At 56.5% G+C, this 15,049-nt stretch overlaps 1 protein-coding gene across 1 annotated transcript in view; it reads right to left on the bottom strand.

Annotated features, from left to right (window-relative positions):
- The window catches only part of APBB1 (amyloid beta precursor protein binding family B member 1), a 65,747-nt gene that overhangs the window by 27,390 nt on the left and 23,308 nt on the right, over positions 1-15,049 (bottom strand). Inside the window, exons 7-8 of the mRNA XM_069969300.1 lie at positions 10,994-11,119; positions 4,389-4,516 (exon numbers count right to left, since the gene is read on the bottom strand). Coding sequence (XP_069825401.1) covers positions 4,389-4,516; positions 10,994-11,119 — 254 coding nt within the window. The remainder of the gene's footprint in view (positions 1-4,388; positions 4,517-10,993; positions 11,120-15,049) is intronic.

Raw genomic sequence — 15,049 nt, 5'->3', positions numbered from 1 at the left:
ATGTTACAGGCTGTGTAGTACAGTACAGTCTATGGAGGATGTGCAGATGTAACAGGCTGTGTAGTACAATACAGTCTATGGAGGATGTGCAGATGTAACAGGCTTTGTAGTACAATACAGTCTATGGAGGATGTGCAGATGTAACAGGCTGTGTAGTACAATACAGTCTATGGAGGATGTGCAGATGTTACAGGCTGTGTAGTACAGTACAGTCTATGGAGGATGTGCAGATGTTACAGGATGTGTAGTACAGTACAGTCTATGGAGGATGTGCAGATGTTACAGGCTTTGTAGTACAGTACAGTCTATGGAGGATGTGCAGATGTTACAGGCTTTGTAGTACAGTACAGTCTATGGAGGATGTGCAGATGTTACAGGCTGTGTAGTACAGTACAGTCTATGGAGGATGTGCAGATGTTACAGGATGTGTAGTACAGTACAGTCTATGGAGGATGTGCAGATGTTACAGGATGTGTAGTACAGTCTATGGAGGATGTGCAGATGTTACAGGCTTTGTAGTACAGTACAGTCTATGGAGGATGTGCAGATGTTACAGGCTTTGTAGTACAGTACAGTCTATGGAGGATGTGCAGATGTTACAGGCTTTGTAGTACAGTACAGTCTATGGAGGATGTGCAGATGTTACAGGCTTTGTAGTACAGTACAGTCTATGGGGGATGTGCAGATGTTACAGGCTTTGTAGTACAGTCTATGGAGGATGTGCAGATGTTACAGGCTGTGTAGTACAGTACAGTCTATGGAGGATGTGCAGATGTTACAGGCCTTGTAGTACAGTAGTCTATGGAGGATGTGCAGATGTTACAGGATGACTTAGACACTCTGAGTGTTTGGGCGTCCACTTGGCAAATGAGGTTCAATGTGGATAAATGTAAAGTTATGCACCTGGGTACTAATATCCCGCAGCATCATATGTCCTGGGGGGAGTAATAACCTGCAGCATCCTATGTCCTGGGGGGAGTAATAACCTGCAGCATCCTATGTCATGGGGGAGTAATAACCTGCAGCATCCTAAGTCCTGGGGGGAGTAATAACCTGCAGCATCCTATGTCCTGGGGGAAGTAATAACCTGCAGCATCTTATGTCCTGGGAGGGAGTAATAACCTGCAGCATCCTATGTCCTGGGGGGAGTAATAACCTGCAGCATCCTATGTCCTGGGGGGAGTAATAACCTGCAGCATCCTATGTCCTGGGGGGAGTAATAACCTGCAGCATCCTATGTCCTGGGGGGAGTAATAACCTGCAGTATCCTATGTCCTGGGGGGAGTAATAACCTGCAGCATCTTATGTCCTGGGGGGAGTAATAACCTGCAGCATCCTATGTCCTGGGGGGAGTAATAACCTGCAGCCTCCTATGTCCTGGGGGAGTAATAACCTGCAGCATCCTATGTCCTGGGGGGAGTAATAACCTGCAGTATCCTATGTCCTGGGGGGAGTAATAACCTGCAGCATCATATGTCCTGGGGGGAGTAATAACCTGCAGCATTCTATGTCCTGGGGGAGTAATAACCTGCAGCATCCTATGTCCTGGGGGGAGTAATAACCTGCAGCATGGTGCAGTCGCTGATGGAGAAGGATCTGGTTGTACTTGTAGATAATAGACTACAGAACAGCACAATGTCAGGCAGCTGCTTGTAAGGCCGGCAGGATATTGTCATGTATATACCCGGCCTGGACTCACGGGACAGGGATATAATATTACCCCCCTATAAAGCTTTGGTGCGGCCTCATCTGGAGTCGCCGTCCAGTTTTGGAACCCGATTCATAAAAAGGACGTTCTAGAGCTGGAGAGGGAACAAAGACGGCCACTAAACTAATAAGGGGAATGGAGCATCTTAGTTATGAGGAGAGATAATAGAATTACATGTGTTTAGTCTGGAGAAGAGACGTTTAAGGGGAGATGATTAATGTATTTACATATATAATGGGGGCCCCTACAGGAAATATGGGGGGAAGATGTTCCAGGTAAAACCCCCTCAAAGGACAAGAGGGCGCTGCCTCCACCTGGAGAGACAAGGGGGCGCTGCCTCCACCCAGAGAGACAAGGGGGCGCTGCCTCCGCCTGGAGAGACAAGGGGGCGCTGCCTCCACCTGGAGAGACAAGGGGGCGCTGCCTCCACCCGGAGAGACAAGGGGGCGCTGCCTCCGCCCGGAGAGACAAGGGGGCGCTGCCTCCACCTGGAGACAAGGGGGCACTGCCTCCACCCGGAGAGACAAGGGGGCGCTGCCTCCACCCGGAGAGACAAGGGGGGCGCTGCCTCCACCCGGAGAGACAAGGGGGCGCTGCCTCCACCCAGAGAGACAAGGGGGCGCTGCCTCCACCTGGAGACAAGGGGGCACTGCCTCCGCCTGGAGAGACAAGGGGGCGCTGCCTCCACCCAGAGAGACAAGGGGGCGCTGCCTCCGCCCGGAGAGACAAGGGGGCGCTGCCTCCGCCCGGAGAGACAAGGGGGCGCGGCCTCCGCCCGGAGAGACAAGGGGGCGCTGCCTCCGCCCGGAGAGACAAGGGGGCGCTGCCTCCGCCCGGAGAGACAAGGGGTCGCTGCCTCCGCCCGGAGAGACAAGGGGGCGCTGCCTCCGCCCGGAGAGACAAGGGGGCGCTGCCTCCGCCCGGAGAGACAAGGGGGCGCTGCCTCCGCCCGGAGAGACAAGGGGGCGCTGCCTCCGCCCGGAGAGACAAGGGGGCGCTGCCTCCGCCCGGAGAGACAAGGGGGCGCTGCCTCCGCCCGGAGAGACAAGGGGGCGCTGCCTCCGCCCGGAGAGACAAGGGGGCGCTGGCTCCGCCTGGAGAGACAAGGGGGCGCTGCCTCCGCCCGGAGAGACAAGGGGGCGCTGCCTCCGCCTGGAGAGACAAGGGGGCGCTGCCTCCGCCTGGAGAGACAAGGGGGCGCTGCCTCCGCCCGGAGAGACAAGGGGGCGCTGCCTCCGCCTGGAGAGACAAGGGGGCGCTGCCTCCACCCGGAGAGACAAGGGGGCGCTGCCTCCACCCGGAGAGACAAGGGGGCACTGCCTCCGCCTGGAGAGACAAGGGGGCGTTGCTTCCGCCTGGAGAGACAAGGGGGCGCTGCCTCCGCCTGGAGAGACAAGGGGGCGCTGCATCCGCCTGGAGAGACAAGGGGGCGCTGCCTCCACCCGGAGAGACAAGGGGGCACTGCCTCCACCTGGAGAGACAAGGGGGCGCTGCCTCCACCTGGAGAGACAAGGGGGCGCTGCCTCTGCCCGGAGAGACAAGGGGGCGCTGCCTCCACCTGGAGAGACAAGGGGGCACTACCTCCGCCTGGAGAGACAAGGGGGCGCTGCCTCCACCCAGAGACAAGGGGGCGCTGCCTCCGCCTGGAGAGACAAGGGGGCGCTGCCTCCACCCGGAGGGACAAGGGGGCGCTGCCTCCACCTGGAGAGACAAGGGGGCGCTGCCTCCACCCAGAGACAAGGGGGCGCTGCCTCCGCCTGGAGAGACAAGGGGGCGCTGCCTCCACCCGGAGGGACAAGAGGGCGCTGCCTCCGCCCGGAGAAAAAAAGGTTCAACCTCCGGAGGCGAGAAGCCTTCTTTACCATGAGAACTGTGAAGCTGTGGAACAGTCACCACAGGATTTGGTCACAGCAACAACAGTAGAGGCTTCACAACAGGAGAGATAAGTTCTTAGACCAAAATAATATAAATGCATATGTATAGAACCTATCGACCCTCCCCCTTCCCTGTATGTATAGAACCTATCACCCCTCCCCCTCCCCTGTATGTATAGAGCCTATCACCCCCTCCCCCTTCCCTGTATGTATAGAACCTATCACCCCCTCCCCCTTCCCTGTATGTATAGAACCTATCACCCCCCCCCCTTCCCTGTATGTATAGAGCCTATCACCCCTCCCCCTTCTCTGTATGTATAGAGCCTATCACCCCTCCCCCTTCCCTGTATGTATAGAACCTATCACCCCCTCCCCCTTCCCTGTATCCATCCCCTCCTTGGTTGAACTTGATGGACATGTATCTTTTTTAAACTGTATTAACTATGTAACTATGTAACGTGTCATACACTACACACACACACATCATACACTACACGTACATATTTTGTCATACACTACAATACTATACCTCCTATCCACACTATATATACTATACCTCCTATCCACACTATATATACTATACCTCCTATACACACTATACCTCCTATACACACTACACATCATATACACACTGTATATACACTATACCTCCTATACACACTATATATACTATACACTATATAAATACTATACCTCTCTCTGTGTCCAGCAGCAGTAAAATAAAAAGGAGAAGGAAAGATGATGAGTAATAAGAGAAGAGCCGATCAGTAAGGGATTACAGGAAATCTGGGGTCTGGGGGCCTCACCTGCCGTCATCTCTGCCCACACCCCACACCCGGATGCTGACAATGGGCTGTGAGTGCAGTAGTGTCTGCCCGGAGGAGTCGTAGAGCTTCAGAGAGTCCTCATCCAGAACAAGCAGCATGTCCTTACCCTGCAGGGGGACACCAAGAGTTATTACACCTCCTATAGGGGTCACCGACCCTACCCCTATACTGTAACCTGTCCTTACCCTGCGGGAGGACACCAAGAGTTATTACACCTCCTATAGGGGTCACCAGCCCCTGCCCCTATACTGTAACCTGTCCTTACCCTGCAGGGAGACACCAAGAGTTATTACACCTCCTATAGGGGTCACCAGCCCCTGCCCCTATACTGTAACCTGTCCTTACCCTGCAGGGAGACACCAAGAGTTATTACACCTCCTATAGGGGTCACCAGCCCCTGCCCCTATACTGTAACCTGTCCTTACCCTGCAGGGAGACACCAAGAGTTATTACACCTCCTATAGGGGTCACCAGCCCCAGCCCCTATACTGTAACCTGTCCTTACCCTGCGGGAGGACACCAAGAGTTATTACACCTCCTATAGGGGTCACCAGCCCCTGCCCCTATACTGTAACCTGTCCTTACCCTGCGGGAGGACACCAAGAGTTATTACACCTCCTATAGGGGTCACCGACCCTACCCCTATACTGTAACCTGTCCTTACCCTGCGGGAGGACACCAAGAGTTATTACACCTCCTATAGGGGTCACCAGCCCCTGCCCCCTATACTGTAACCTGTCCTTACCCTGCAGGGAGACACCAAGAGTTATTACACCTCCTATAGGGGTCACCAGCCCCTGCCCCTATACTGTAACCTGTCCTTACCCTGCGGGGGGGACACCAAGAGTTATTACACCTCCTATAGGGGTCACCAGCCCCTGCCCCTATACTGTAACCTGTCCTTACCCTGCAGGGAGACACCAAGAGTTATTACACCTCCTATAGGGGTCACCAGCCCCTGCCCCTATACTGTAACCTGTCCTTACCCTGCAGGAGGACACCAAAAGTTATTACACCTCCTATAGGGGTCACCAGATACAGGGGGCAATAATCACCGGCCCCTGCCCCCTATACTGTAACCTGTCCTTACCCTGCGGAGTAATTGTTCCAGAGTTCCTGAGTGTGCTGTACCAGCTGTATCCAGTCCCTGTCCCTGTGCTGCTGTACTGTGTGTACCAGTGCCTGTCCCTGTGCTGCTGTCCTCTGTGTGTCCCTGTGCTGCTGTCCTCTGTGTGTCCCTGGGCTGCTGTCCTCTGTGTGTCCCTGTCCCTGGGCTGCTGTCCTCTGTGTGTCCCTGTCCCTGGGCTGCTGTCCTCTGTGTGTCCCTGTCCCCTCTGTGTGTCCCTGTCCCTGGGCTGCTGTCCTCTGTGTGTCCCTGTCCCGCTGTCCTCTGTGTGTTCCTGTCCCTGGGCTGCTGTCCTCTGTGTGTCCCTGTCCCTGTGCTGCTGTCCTCTGTGTGTCCCTGTGCTGCTGTCCTCTGTGTGTCCCTGTGCTGCTGTCCTCTGTGTGTCCCTGTGCTACAGTCCTCTGTGTGTCCCTGTCCCTGTGCTACAGTCCTCTGTGTGTCCCTGTGCTGCTGTCCTCTGTGTGTCCCTGTCCCTGTGCTACAGTCCTGTGTGTCCCTGTCCCTGTGCTACAGTCCTCTGTGTGTCCCTGTGCTGCTGTCCTCTGTGTGTTTCTGTCCCTGTGCTGCTGTCCTCTGTGTGTCCCTGTCCCTGTGCTGCTGTCCTCTGTGTGTCCCTGTCCCTGTGCTGCTGTCCTCTGTGTGTCCCTGTCCCTGTGCTGCTGTCCTCTGTGTGTCCCTGTCCCTGTGCTGCTGTCCTCTGTGTGTCCCTGTGCTGCTGTCCTCTGTGTGTCCCTGTGCTGCTGTCCTCTGTGTGTCCCTGTGCTACAGTCCTCTGTGTGTCCCTGTGCTGCTGTCCTCTGTGTGTCCCTGTCCCTGTGCTACAGTCCTCTGTGTCCCTGTGCTGCTGTCCTCTGTGTGTTCCTGTACCTGTGCTGCTGTCCTCTGTGTGTTCCTGTCCCTGTGCTGCTGTCCTCTGTGTGCCCCTATACTGTAACCTGTCCTTACCCTGCAGGAGGACACCAAGAGTTATTACACCTCCTATAGGGGTCACCAGCCCCTGCCCCTATACTGTAACCTGTCCTTACCCTGCAGGAGGACACCAAGAGTTATTACACCTCCTATAGGGGTCACCAGCCCCTGCCCCTATACTGTAACCTGTCCTTACCCTGCGGGGGGACACCAAGAGTTATTACACCTCCTATAGGGGTCACCAGCCCCTGCCCCTATACTGTAACCTGTCCTTACCCTGCAGGGAGACACCAAGAGTTATTACACCTCCTATAGGGGTCACCAGCCCCTGCCCCTATACTGTAACCTGTCCTTACCCTGCAGGGAGACACCAAGAGTTATTACACCTCCTATAGGGGTCACCAGCCCCTGCCCCTATACTGTAACCTGTCCTTACCCTGCAGGGAGACACCAAGAGTTATTACACCTCCTATAGGGGTCACCAGATACAGGGGGCAATAATCACCGGCCCCTGCCCCCTATACTGTAACCTGTCCTTACCCTGCGGAGTAATTGTTCCAGAGTTCCTGAGTGTGCTGTACCAGCTGTATCCAGTCCCTGTCCCTGTGCTGCTGTACTGTGTGTACCAGTGCCTGTCCCTGTGCTGCTGTCCTCTGTGTGTCCCTGGGCTGCTGTCCTCTGTGTGTCCCTGTCCCTGGGCTGCTGTCCTCTGTGTGTCCCTGTCCCTGGGCTGCTGTCCTCTGTGTGTCCCTGTCCCTGGGCTGCTGTCCTCTGTGTGTCCCTGTCCCTGGGCTGCTGTCCTCTGTGTGTCCCTGTCCCCTCTGTGTGTCCCTGTCCCTGGGCTGCTGTCCTCTGTGTGTCCCTGTCCCGCTGTCCTCTGTGTGTTCCTGTCCCTGGGCTGCTGTCCTCTGTGTGTCCCTGTCCCTGTGTCCTCTGTGTGTCCCTGTCCCTATGCTGCTGTCCTCTGTGTGTCCCTGTCCCTGTGCTGCTGTCCTCTGTGTGTCCCTGTCCCTGTGCTGCTGTCCTCTGTGTGTCCCTGTGCTGCTGTCCTCTGTGTGTCCCTGTGCTGCTGTCCTCTGTGTGTCCCTGTGCTACAGTCCTCTGTGTGTCCCTGTCCCTGTGCTACAGTCCTCTGTGTGTCCCTGTGCTGCTGTCCTCTGTGTGTCCCTGTCCCTGTGCTACAGTCCTCTGTGTGTCCCTGTCCCTGTGCTACAGTCCTCTGTGTGTCCCTGTGCTGCTGTCCTCTGTGTGTTTCTGTCCCTGTGCTGCTGTCCTCTGTGTGTCCCTGTCCCTGTGCTGCTGTCCTCTGTGTCCCTGTCCCTGTGCTGCTGTCCTCTGTGTGTCCCTGTCCCTGTGCTGCTGTCCTCTGTGTGTCCCTGTCCCTCTGTGTGTCCCTGTGCTGCTGTCCTCTGTGTGTCCCTGTGCTGCTGTCCTCTGTGTGTCCCTGTCCCTGTGCTGCTGTCCTCTGTGTGTCCCTGTCCCTGTGCTACAGTCCTCTGTGTCCCTGTGCTGCTGTCCTGTGTGTTCCTGTCCCTGTGCTGCTGTCCTCTGTGTGTTCCTGTCCCTGTGCTGCTGTCCTCTGTGTGTTCCTGTCCCTGTGCTGCTGTCCTGTGTGTCACTGTCCTGCTGTCCTCTGTGTGTTCCTGTGCTGCTGTCCTCTGTGTGTTCCTGTCCCTGTGCTGCTGTCCTCTGTGTCACTGTCCCTGTGCTGCTGTCCTCTGTGCGTTCCTGTCCCTGTGCTGCTGTCCTCTGTGTGTCCCTGTCCCTGTGCTGCTGTCCTCTGTGTGTCCCTGTGCTGCTGTCCTCTGTGTGTCCCTGTCCCTGTGCTGCTGTCCTCTGTGTGTCCCTGTGCTGCTGTCCTCTGTGTGTCCCTGTGCTGCTGTCCTCTGTGTGTCCCTGTGCTACAGTCCTCTGTGTGTCCCTGTCCCTGTGCTACAGTCCTCTGTGTGTCCCTGTGCTGCTGTCCTCTGTGTGTCCCTGTCCCTGTGCTACAGTCCTCTGTGTGTCCCTGTCCCTGTGCTACAGTCCTCTGTGTGTCCCTGTGCTGCTGTCCTCTGTGTGTCCCTGTCCCTGTGCTGCTGTCCTCTGTTTGTCCCTGTCCCTGTGCTGCTGTCCTCTGTTTGTCCCTGTCCCTGTGCTGCTGTCCTCTGTGTGTCCCTGTGCTGCTGTCCTCTGTGTGTCCCTGTGCTGCTGTCCTCTGTGTGTCCCTGTGCTGCTGTCCTCTATGTGTCCCTGTGCTGCTGTCCTCTATGTGTCCCTGTGCTGCTGTCCTCTGTGTGTCCCTGTGCTGCTGTCCTCTGTGTGTCCCTGTCCATGTGCTACAGTCCTCTGTGTGTCCCTGTCCCTGTGCTACAGTCCTCTGTGTCCCTGTGCTGCTGTCCTCTGTGTGTTCCTGTCCCTGTGCTGCTGTCCTCTGTGTGTTCCTGTCCCTGTGCTGCTGTCCTCTGTGTGTCACTGTCCTGCTGTCCTCTGTGTGTTCCTGTCCCTGTGCTGCTGTCCTCTGTGTCACTGTCCCTGTGCTGCTGTCCTCTGTGTGTCACTGTCCCTGTGCTGCTGTCCTCTGTGTGTCACTGTCCCTGTGCTGCTGTCCTCTGTGTGTTCCTGTCCCTGTGCTGCTGTCCTCTGTGTGTTCCTGTCCCTGTGCTGCTGTCCTCTGTGTGTTCCTGTCCCTGTGCTGCTGTCCTCTGTGCGTCACTGTCCTGCTGTCCTCTGTGTGTCCCTGTGCTGCTGTCCTGTGTGTCCCTGTCCCTGTGATGCTGTCCTCTGTGTGTCCCTATGCTGCTGTCCTGTGCGTCCCTGTGCTGCTGTCCTCTGTGCGTTCCTGTCCCTGTGCTGCTGTCCTCTGTGCGTTCCTGTCCCTGTGCTGCTGTCCTCTGTGCGTTCCTGTCCCTGTGCTGCTGTCCTCTGTGTGTCCCTGTGCTGCTGTCCTCTGTGTGTCCCTGTGCTGCTGTCCTCTGTGTGTCCCTGTGCTGCTGTCCTCTGTGTGTCCCTGTGCTGCTGTCCTCTGTGTGTCCCTGTGCTGCTGTCCTCTGTGTGTCCCTGTGCTGCTGTCCTCTGTGTGTCCCTGTGCTGCTGTCCTCTGTGTGTCCCTGTGCTGCTGTCCTCTGTGTGTCCCTGTGCTGCTGTCCTCTGTGTGTCCCTGTGCTGCTGTCCTCTGTGTGTCCCTGTCCCTGTGCCGCTGTCCTCTGTGTGTCCCTGTGCCGCTGTCCTCTGTGTGTCCCTGTCCCGATGTCCTCTGTGTGTCCCTGCCCCGCTGTCCTCTGTGTGTCCCTGTGCTGCTGTCCTCTGTGTGTCCCTGTGCTGCTGTCCTCTGTGTGTCCCTGTGCTGCTGTCCTCTGTGTGTTCCTGTCCTGCTGTCCTCTGTGCGTCCCTGTCCTGCTGTCCTCTGTGTGTCCCTGTGCTGCTGTCCTCTGTGTGTCCCTGTGCTGCTGTCCTCTGTGTGTCCCTGTGCTGCTGTCCTCTGTGTGTCCCTGTGCTGCAGTCCTCTGTGTGTCCCTGTGCTGCTGTCCTCTGTGTGTCCCTGTGCTGCTGTCCTCTGTGTGTCCCTGTGCTGCTGTCCTCTGTGTGTCCCTGTGCTGCTGTCCTCTGTGTGTCCCTGTGCTGCTGTCCTCTGTGTGTCCCTGTGCTGCTGTCCTCTGTGTGTCCCTGTGCTGCTGTCCTCTGTGTGTCCCTGTGCTGCTGTCCTCTGTGTGTCCCTGTGCTGCTGTCCTCTGTGTGTCCCTGTGCTGCTGTCCTCTGTGTGTCCCTGTGCTGCTGTCCTCTGTGTGTCCCTGTGCTGCTGTCCTCTGTGTGTCCCTGTGCTGCTGTCCTCTGTGTGTCCCTGTGCTGCTGTCCTCTGTGTGTCCCTGTGCTGCTGTCCTCTGTGTGTCCCTGTGCTGCTGTCCTCTGTGTGTCCCTGTCCCTGTGCTGCTGTCCTCTGTGTGTCCCTGTGCCGCTGTCCTCTGTGTGTCCCTGTCCCGATGTCCTCTGTGTGTCCCTGCCCTGCTGTCCTCTGTGTGTCCCTGTGCTGCTGTCCTCTGTGTGTCCCTGTGCTGCTGTCCTCTGTGTGTCCCTGTGCTGCTGTCCTCTGTGTGTCCCTGTGCTGCTGTCCTCTGTGTGTCCCTGTGCTGCTGTCCTCTGTGTGTCCCTGTCCCGCTGTCCTCTGTGTGTCCCTGTGCTGCTGTCCTCTGTGTGTCCATGTCCTGCTGTCCTCTGTGTGTCCCTGTGCTGCTGTCCTCTGTGTGTCCCTGTGCTGCTGTCCTCTGTGTGTCCCTGTGCTGCTGTCCTCTGTGTGTCCCTGTCCCTGTGCTGCTGTACTCTGTGTGTCCCTGTCCCTGTGCTGCTGTACTCTGTGTGTCCCTGTCCCTGTGCTGCTGTACTCTGTGTGTCCCTGTCCCTGTGCTGCTGTCCTCTGTGTGTCCCTGTCCCTGTGCTGCTGTCCTCTGTGTGTTCCTGTCCCTGTGCTGCTGTCCTCTGTGTGTCCCTGTCCCTGTGCTGCTGTACTGAGTGTTCCTGTCCCATAGTCAGTAGTATCAGACCTAAGGTGGGGGGCGCCGATAAGCACACGTACCTGCGTCAGGCTCTGGTTATGAAGAGACAATTGTCGGATGCAGCTATTCACGGCCACACTGCTCCGGCCCGGGGCCAGGTCCTCCTCTGTCATCTCTACCCAACCGAGCGAGCAAACTGGGAATCTCTGCAACAGACCAGGAGACCTTCAGAGGAGGAGATGGCAGGGACCAATATAGAGACCCTCAGAAGAAGAGATGGGGTGGGGGGGACCAATATAGTAACCCTCTGAGAAAGAGATTGGGTGGGAGACCAATACAGAAACCCTCAGAGGAGAAGATGGTGGGGGGAGACCAATATAGAGACCCTCCGAGGAGGAGATGGCAGGGACCAATATAGAGACCCTCAGAGGAAGAGATGGGGTGGGGGGGGACCAATATAGAGACCCTCAGAAGAAGAGATGGGGTGGGGGGGACCAATATAGTAACCCTCCGAGAAAGAGATTGGGTGGGAGACCAATACAGAAACCCTCAGAGGAGGAGATGGTGGGGGGAGACCAATATAGAGACCCTCCGAGGAGGAGATGGCAGGGACCAATATAGAGACCCTCAGAGGAAGAGATGGGGTGGGGGGGGACCAATATAGAGACCCTCAGATGAGGAAACAGTGGGGACCAATATGGAGACCCTCAGAGGAGGAGATGGTGGGGGAGACCAATATAGAGACCCTCAGAGGAAGAGTTGGGGTGGGGGGGGGACCAATATAGAGACCCTCAGATGAGGAAACAGTGGGGACCAATATAGAGACCCTCAGAGGAGGAGATGGTGGGGGAGACCAATATAGAGACCCTCAGAGGAGGAGATGGCAGGGACCAATATAGAGACCCTCAGAAGAAGAGATGGGGTGGTGGGGACCAATATAGAGACCCTCCGAGAAAGAGATTGGGTGGGAGACCAATACAGAAACCCTCAGAGGAGGAGATGGTGGGGGGAGACCAATATAGAGACCCTCCGAGGAGGAGATGGCAGGGACCAATATAGAAACCCTCGGAGGAGGAGATGGGGTAGGGGGGACCAATATAGAGACCCTCAGATAAGAAGACAGCGGGGACCAATATAGAGACCTTAAGAGGAAGAGATGGGACGGAGACCAATATAGAGACCTAAAGAGGAGGAGATGGGGCGGGGACCAATATAGAGACCCTCAGAGGAAGAGATGGGGTGGGGGGGACCAATATAGAGACCCTCAGATGAGGAAACAGTGGGGACCAATATGGAGACCCTCAGAGGAGGAGATGGTGGGGGAGACCAATATAGAGACCCTCAGAGGAAGAGATGGGGTGGGGGGGACCAATATAGAGACCCTCAGATGAGGAAACAGTGGGGACCAATATAGAGACTCTCAGAGGAGGAGATGGTGGGGGAGACCAATATAGAGACCCTCAGAGGAGGAGATGGCAGGGACCAATATAGAGACCCTCAGAAGAAGAGATGGGGTGGGGGGGGGGACCAATATAGAGACCCTCCGAGAAAGAGATTGGGTGGGAGACCAATACAGAAACCCTCAGAGGAGGAGATGGTGGGGGGAGACCAATATAGAGACCCTCCGAGGAGGAGATGGCAGGGACCAATATAGAAACCCTCGGAGGAGGAGATGGGGTAGGGGGGACCAATATAGAGACCCTCAGATAAGAAGACAGCGGGGACCAATATAGAGACCTTAAGAGGAAGAGATGGGACGGAGACCAATATAGAGACCTAAAGAGGAGGAGATGGGGCGAGGACCAATATAGAGACCCTCAGAGGAGGAGATGGGATGGGGCGGGGACCAATATAGAGACCCTCAGAGGAGGAGATGGGACGGGGACCAATATAGAGACCCTTAGAGGAGGAGATGGGATGGGGACCAATATAGAGACCCTCAGAGGAGGAGATGGGACGGGGACCAATATAGAGACCCTTAGAGGAGGAGATGGGATGGGGACCAATATAGAGACCCTCAGGAGGAGAAGATGGGACAGGGACCAATATAGAGACCATAAAAGGAGGAGATGGGGCGGGGACCAATATAGAGACCTTAAGAGGAGGAGATGGGGTGGGGACCAATATAGAGACCCTCAGAGGAGGAGATGGGACAGGGACCAATATAGAAACCCTCAGAGGAGGAGATGGGATGGGGACCAATATAGAGACCTTAAGAGGAGGAGATGGGGTGGGGACCAATATAGAGACCTTCAGAGGAGGAGATGGGACGGGGACCAATATAGAGACCCTCAGAGGAGGAGATGGCGGGCGGGGACCAATATAGAAACCCTCAGAGGAGGAGATGGGACGGGGACCAATATAGAGACCCGCACAGGAGGAGATGGAGCGGGGACCAATATAGAGACCCTCAGTGGAGGAGATGGGGTGGGGACCAATATAGAGACCCTCAGAGGAGGAGATGGCAGGGACCAATATAGAGACCCTCAGATGAGGAGACAGCGGGGACCAATATAGAGACCCTTAGATGAGGAGACAGAGGGGACCAATATAGAGACCCTCAGAGGAGGAGATGGCGGGGACCAATATAGAGACCCTTAGATGAGGAGACAGCGGGGACCAATATAGAGACCTTAAGAGGAGGAGATGGGGCGGGGACCAATATAGAGACCCTCAGATGAGGAGACAGCGGGGACCAATATAGAGACCCTTAGATGAGGAGACAGCGGGGACCAATATAGAAACCTTAAGAGGAAGAGATGGGGCGGGGACCAATATAGAGACCCTCAGAGGAGGAGATGGGGTGGGGACCAAAATAGAGACCCTCAGAGGAAGGGATGAGGAGGGGGACCAATACAGAAACCCACAGAGGAGGAGATGGTGCGGGGAGACCAATATAGAGACCCTCACAGGAGAAGATGGTGGTGACGGCGGGAAGATCAAAATAGAGACCTGAAGAGGAGAAGTGTGTGTGTGGGGGGACACCCTCAGGAGGAGGTGGGTGGGGGACAACATGACACATGGAGGAAGAGACGACCCCACAACATGACCCAGGCAGGAGGAGGAAGAGGACGAGGAGACCACACAACACAACCAGGGAGGAGCCGACACAACACCATCCAGGGAAGAGGAGGAGGAGAAGACCACACGACCCGGGGAGGAAGAGAAGCCCACACATGACCCGGGGAGGAAGAGGAGACCACACAACACGACCAGGGGAGGGGGAGGAGACCACACAACACGACCAGGGGAGGGGGAGGAGACCACACAACACGACCTGGGGAGGAGGAGGAGACCACACAACACGACCCAGGGAGGAGGAGGAGGAGGAGGAGACCATACAACACGACCCGGGGAGGAGGAGGAAGAGAAGACAACACAACCTGTTGAGAAAGAGGAGACCAAACAACACGACCTGGGGAGGAGGAGGAAGAGGAGGCCACACAACCTGTGGAGAAAGAGAAGACCACACAATACGACCCGGGGAGGTGGAGGAGACCACACAATACGACCCGGGGACGAGGAGGAGACCACATAACACGACCCGGAGGGGAGGAAGAAGAGGAGACCATACAACACGACCTGTGGAGAAGGAGGAGACCACACAACACGACCCAGGGAAAAAGAGGAGACCACACAACATGATCAGGGGAGGACGAGGAGGAGAAGACCACAGTACATAACCTGAGGAGGGGGAGGAGACCACATAACACAACCCAGAGGGGAGGAGGAAGAGGAGACCATATAACACGACCTGTAGTGAAGGAGGAGACCACACAACAAAACCCGGGGAGGAAGAGGAGACCACACAACATGACTCGGGAAGGGGGAGGAGACCACACAACAAGACCAGGGGAGGGGAAGGAGACCACACAACACGACCCGGAGAGGAAGAGGAGACCACACAACACGACCCAGGGAGGAGGAGGAGACCACACAACACGAACCGAGAAAGAGGAGGAAGAGGAGACCACACAACACGACCCGGAGAGGAAGAGGAGACCACACAACACGACCCAGGGAGGAGGAGGAGGAGAAGACCACACAACACGACCCGGGGAAGAGGAGGAAGAGGAGGCAACACAACACAACCTGTGGAGAAAGAGGAGACCACACAATACGACCCAAGGAGGTGG

Source organism: Dendropsophus ebraccatus, chromosome 5, assembly GCF_027789765.1.
Source record: "Dendropsophus ebraccatus isolate aDenEbr1 chromosome 5, aDenEbr1.pat, whole genome shotgun sequence".
Classification (NCBI taxonomy): domain Eukaryota; kingdom Metazoa; phylum Chordata; class Amphibia; order Anura; family Hylidae; genus Dendropsophus; species Dendropsophus ebraccatus.
Note: the sequence above shows the minus strand (reverse complement) of the source record. Positions and strands in the feature narration are given on the sequence as shown.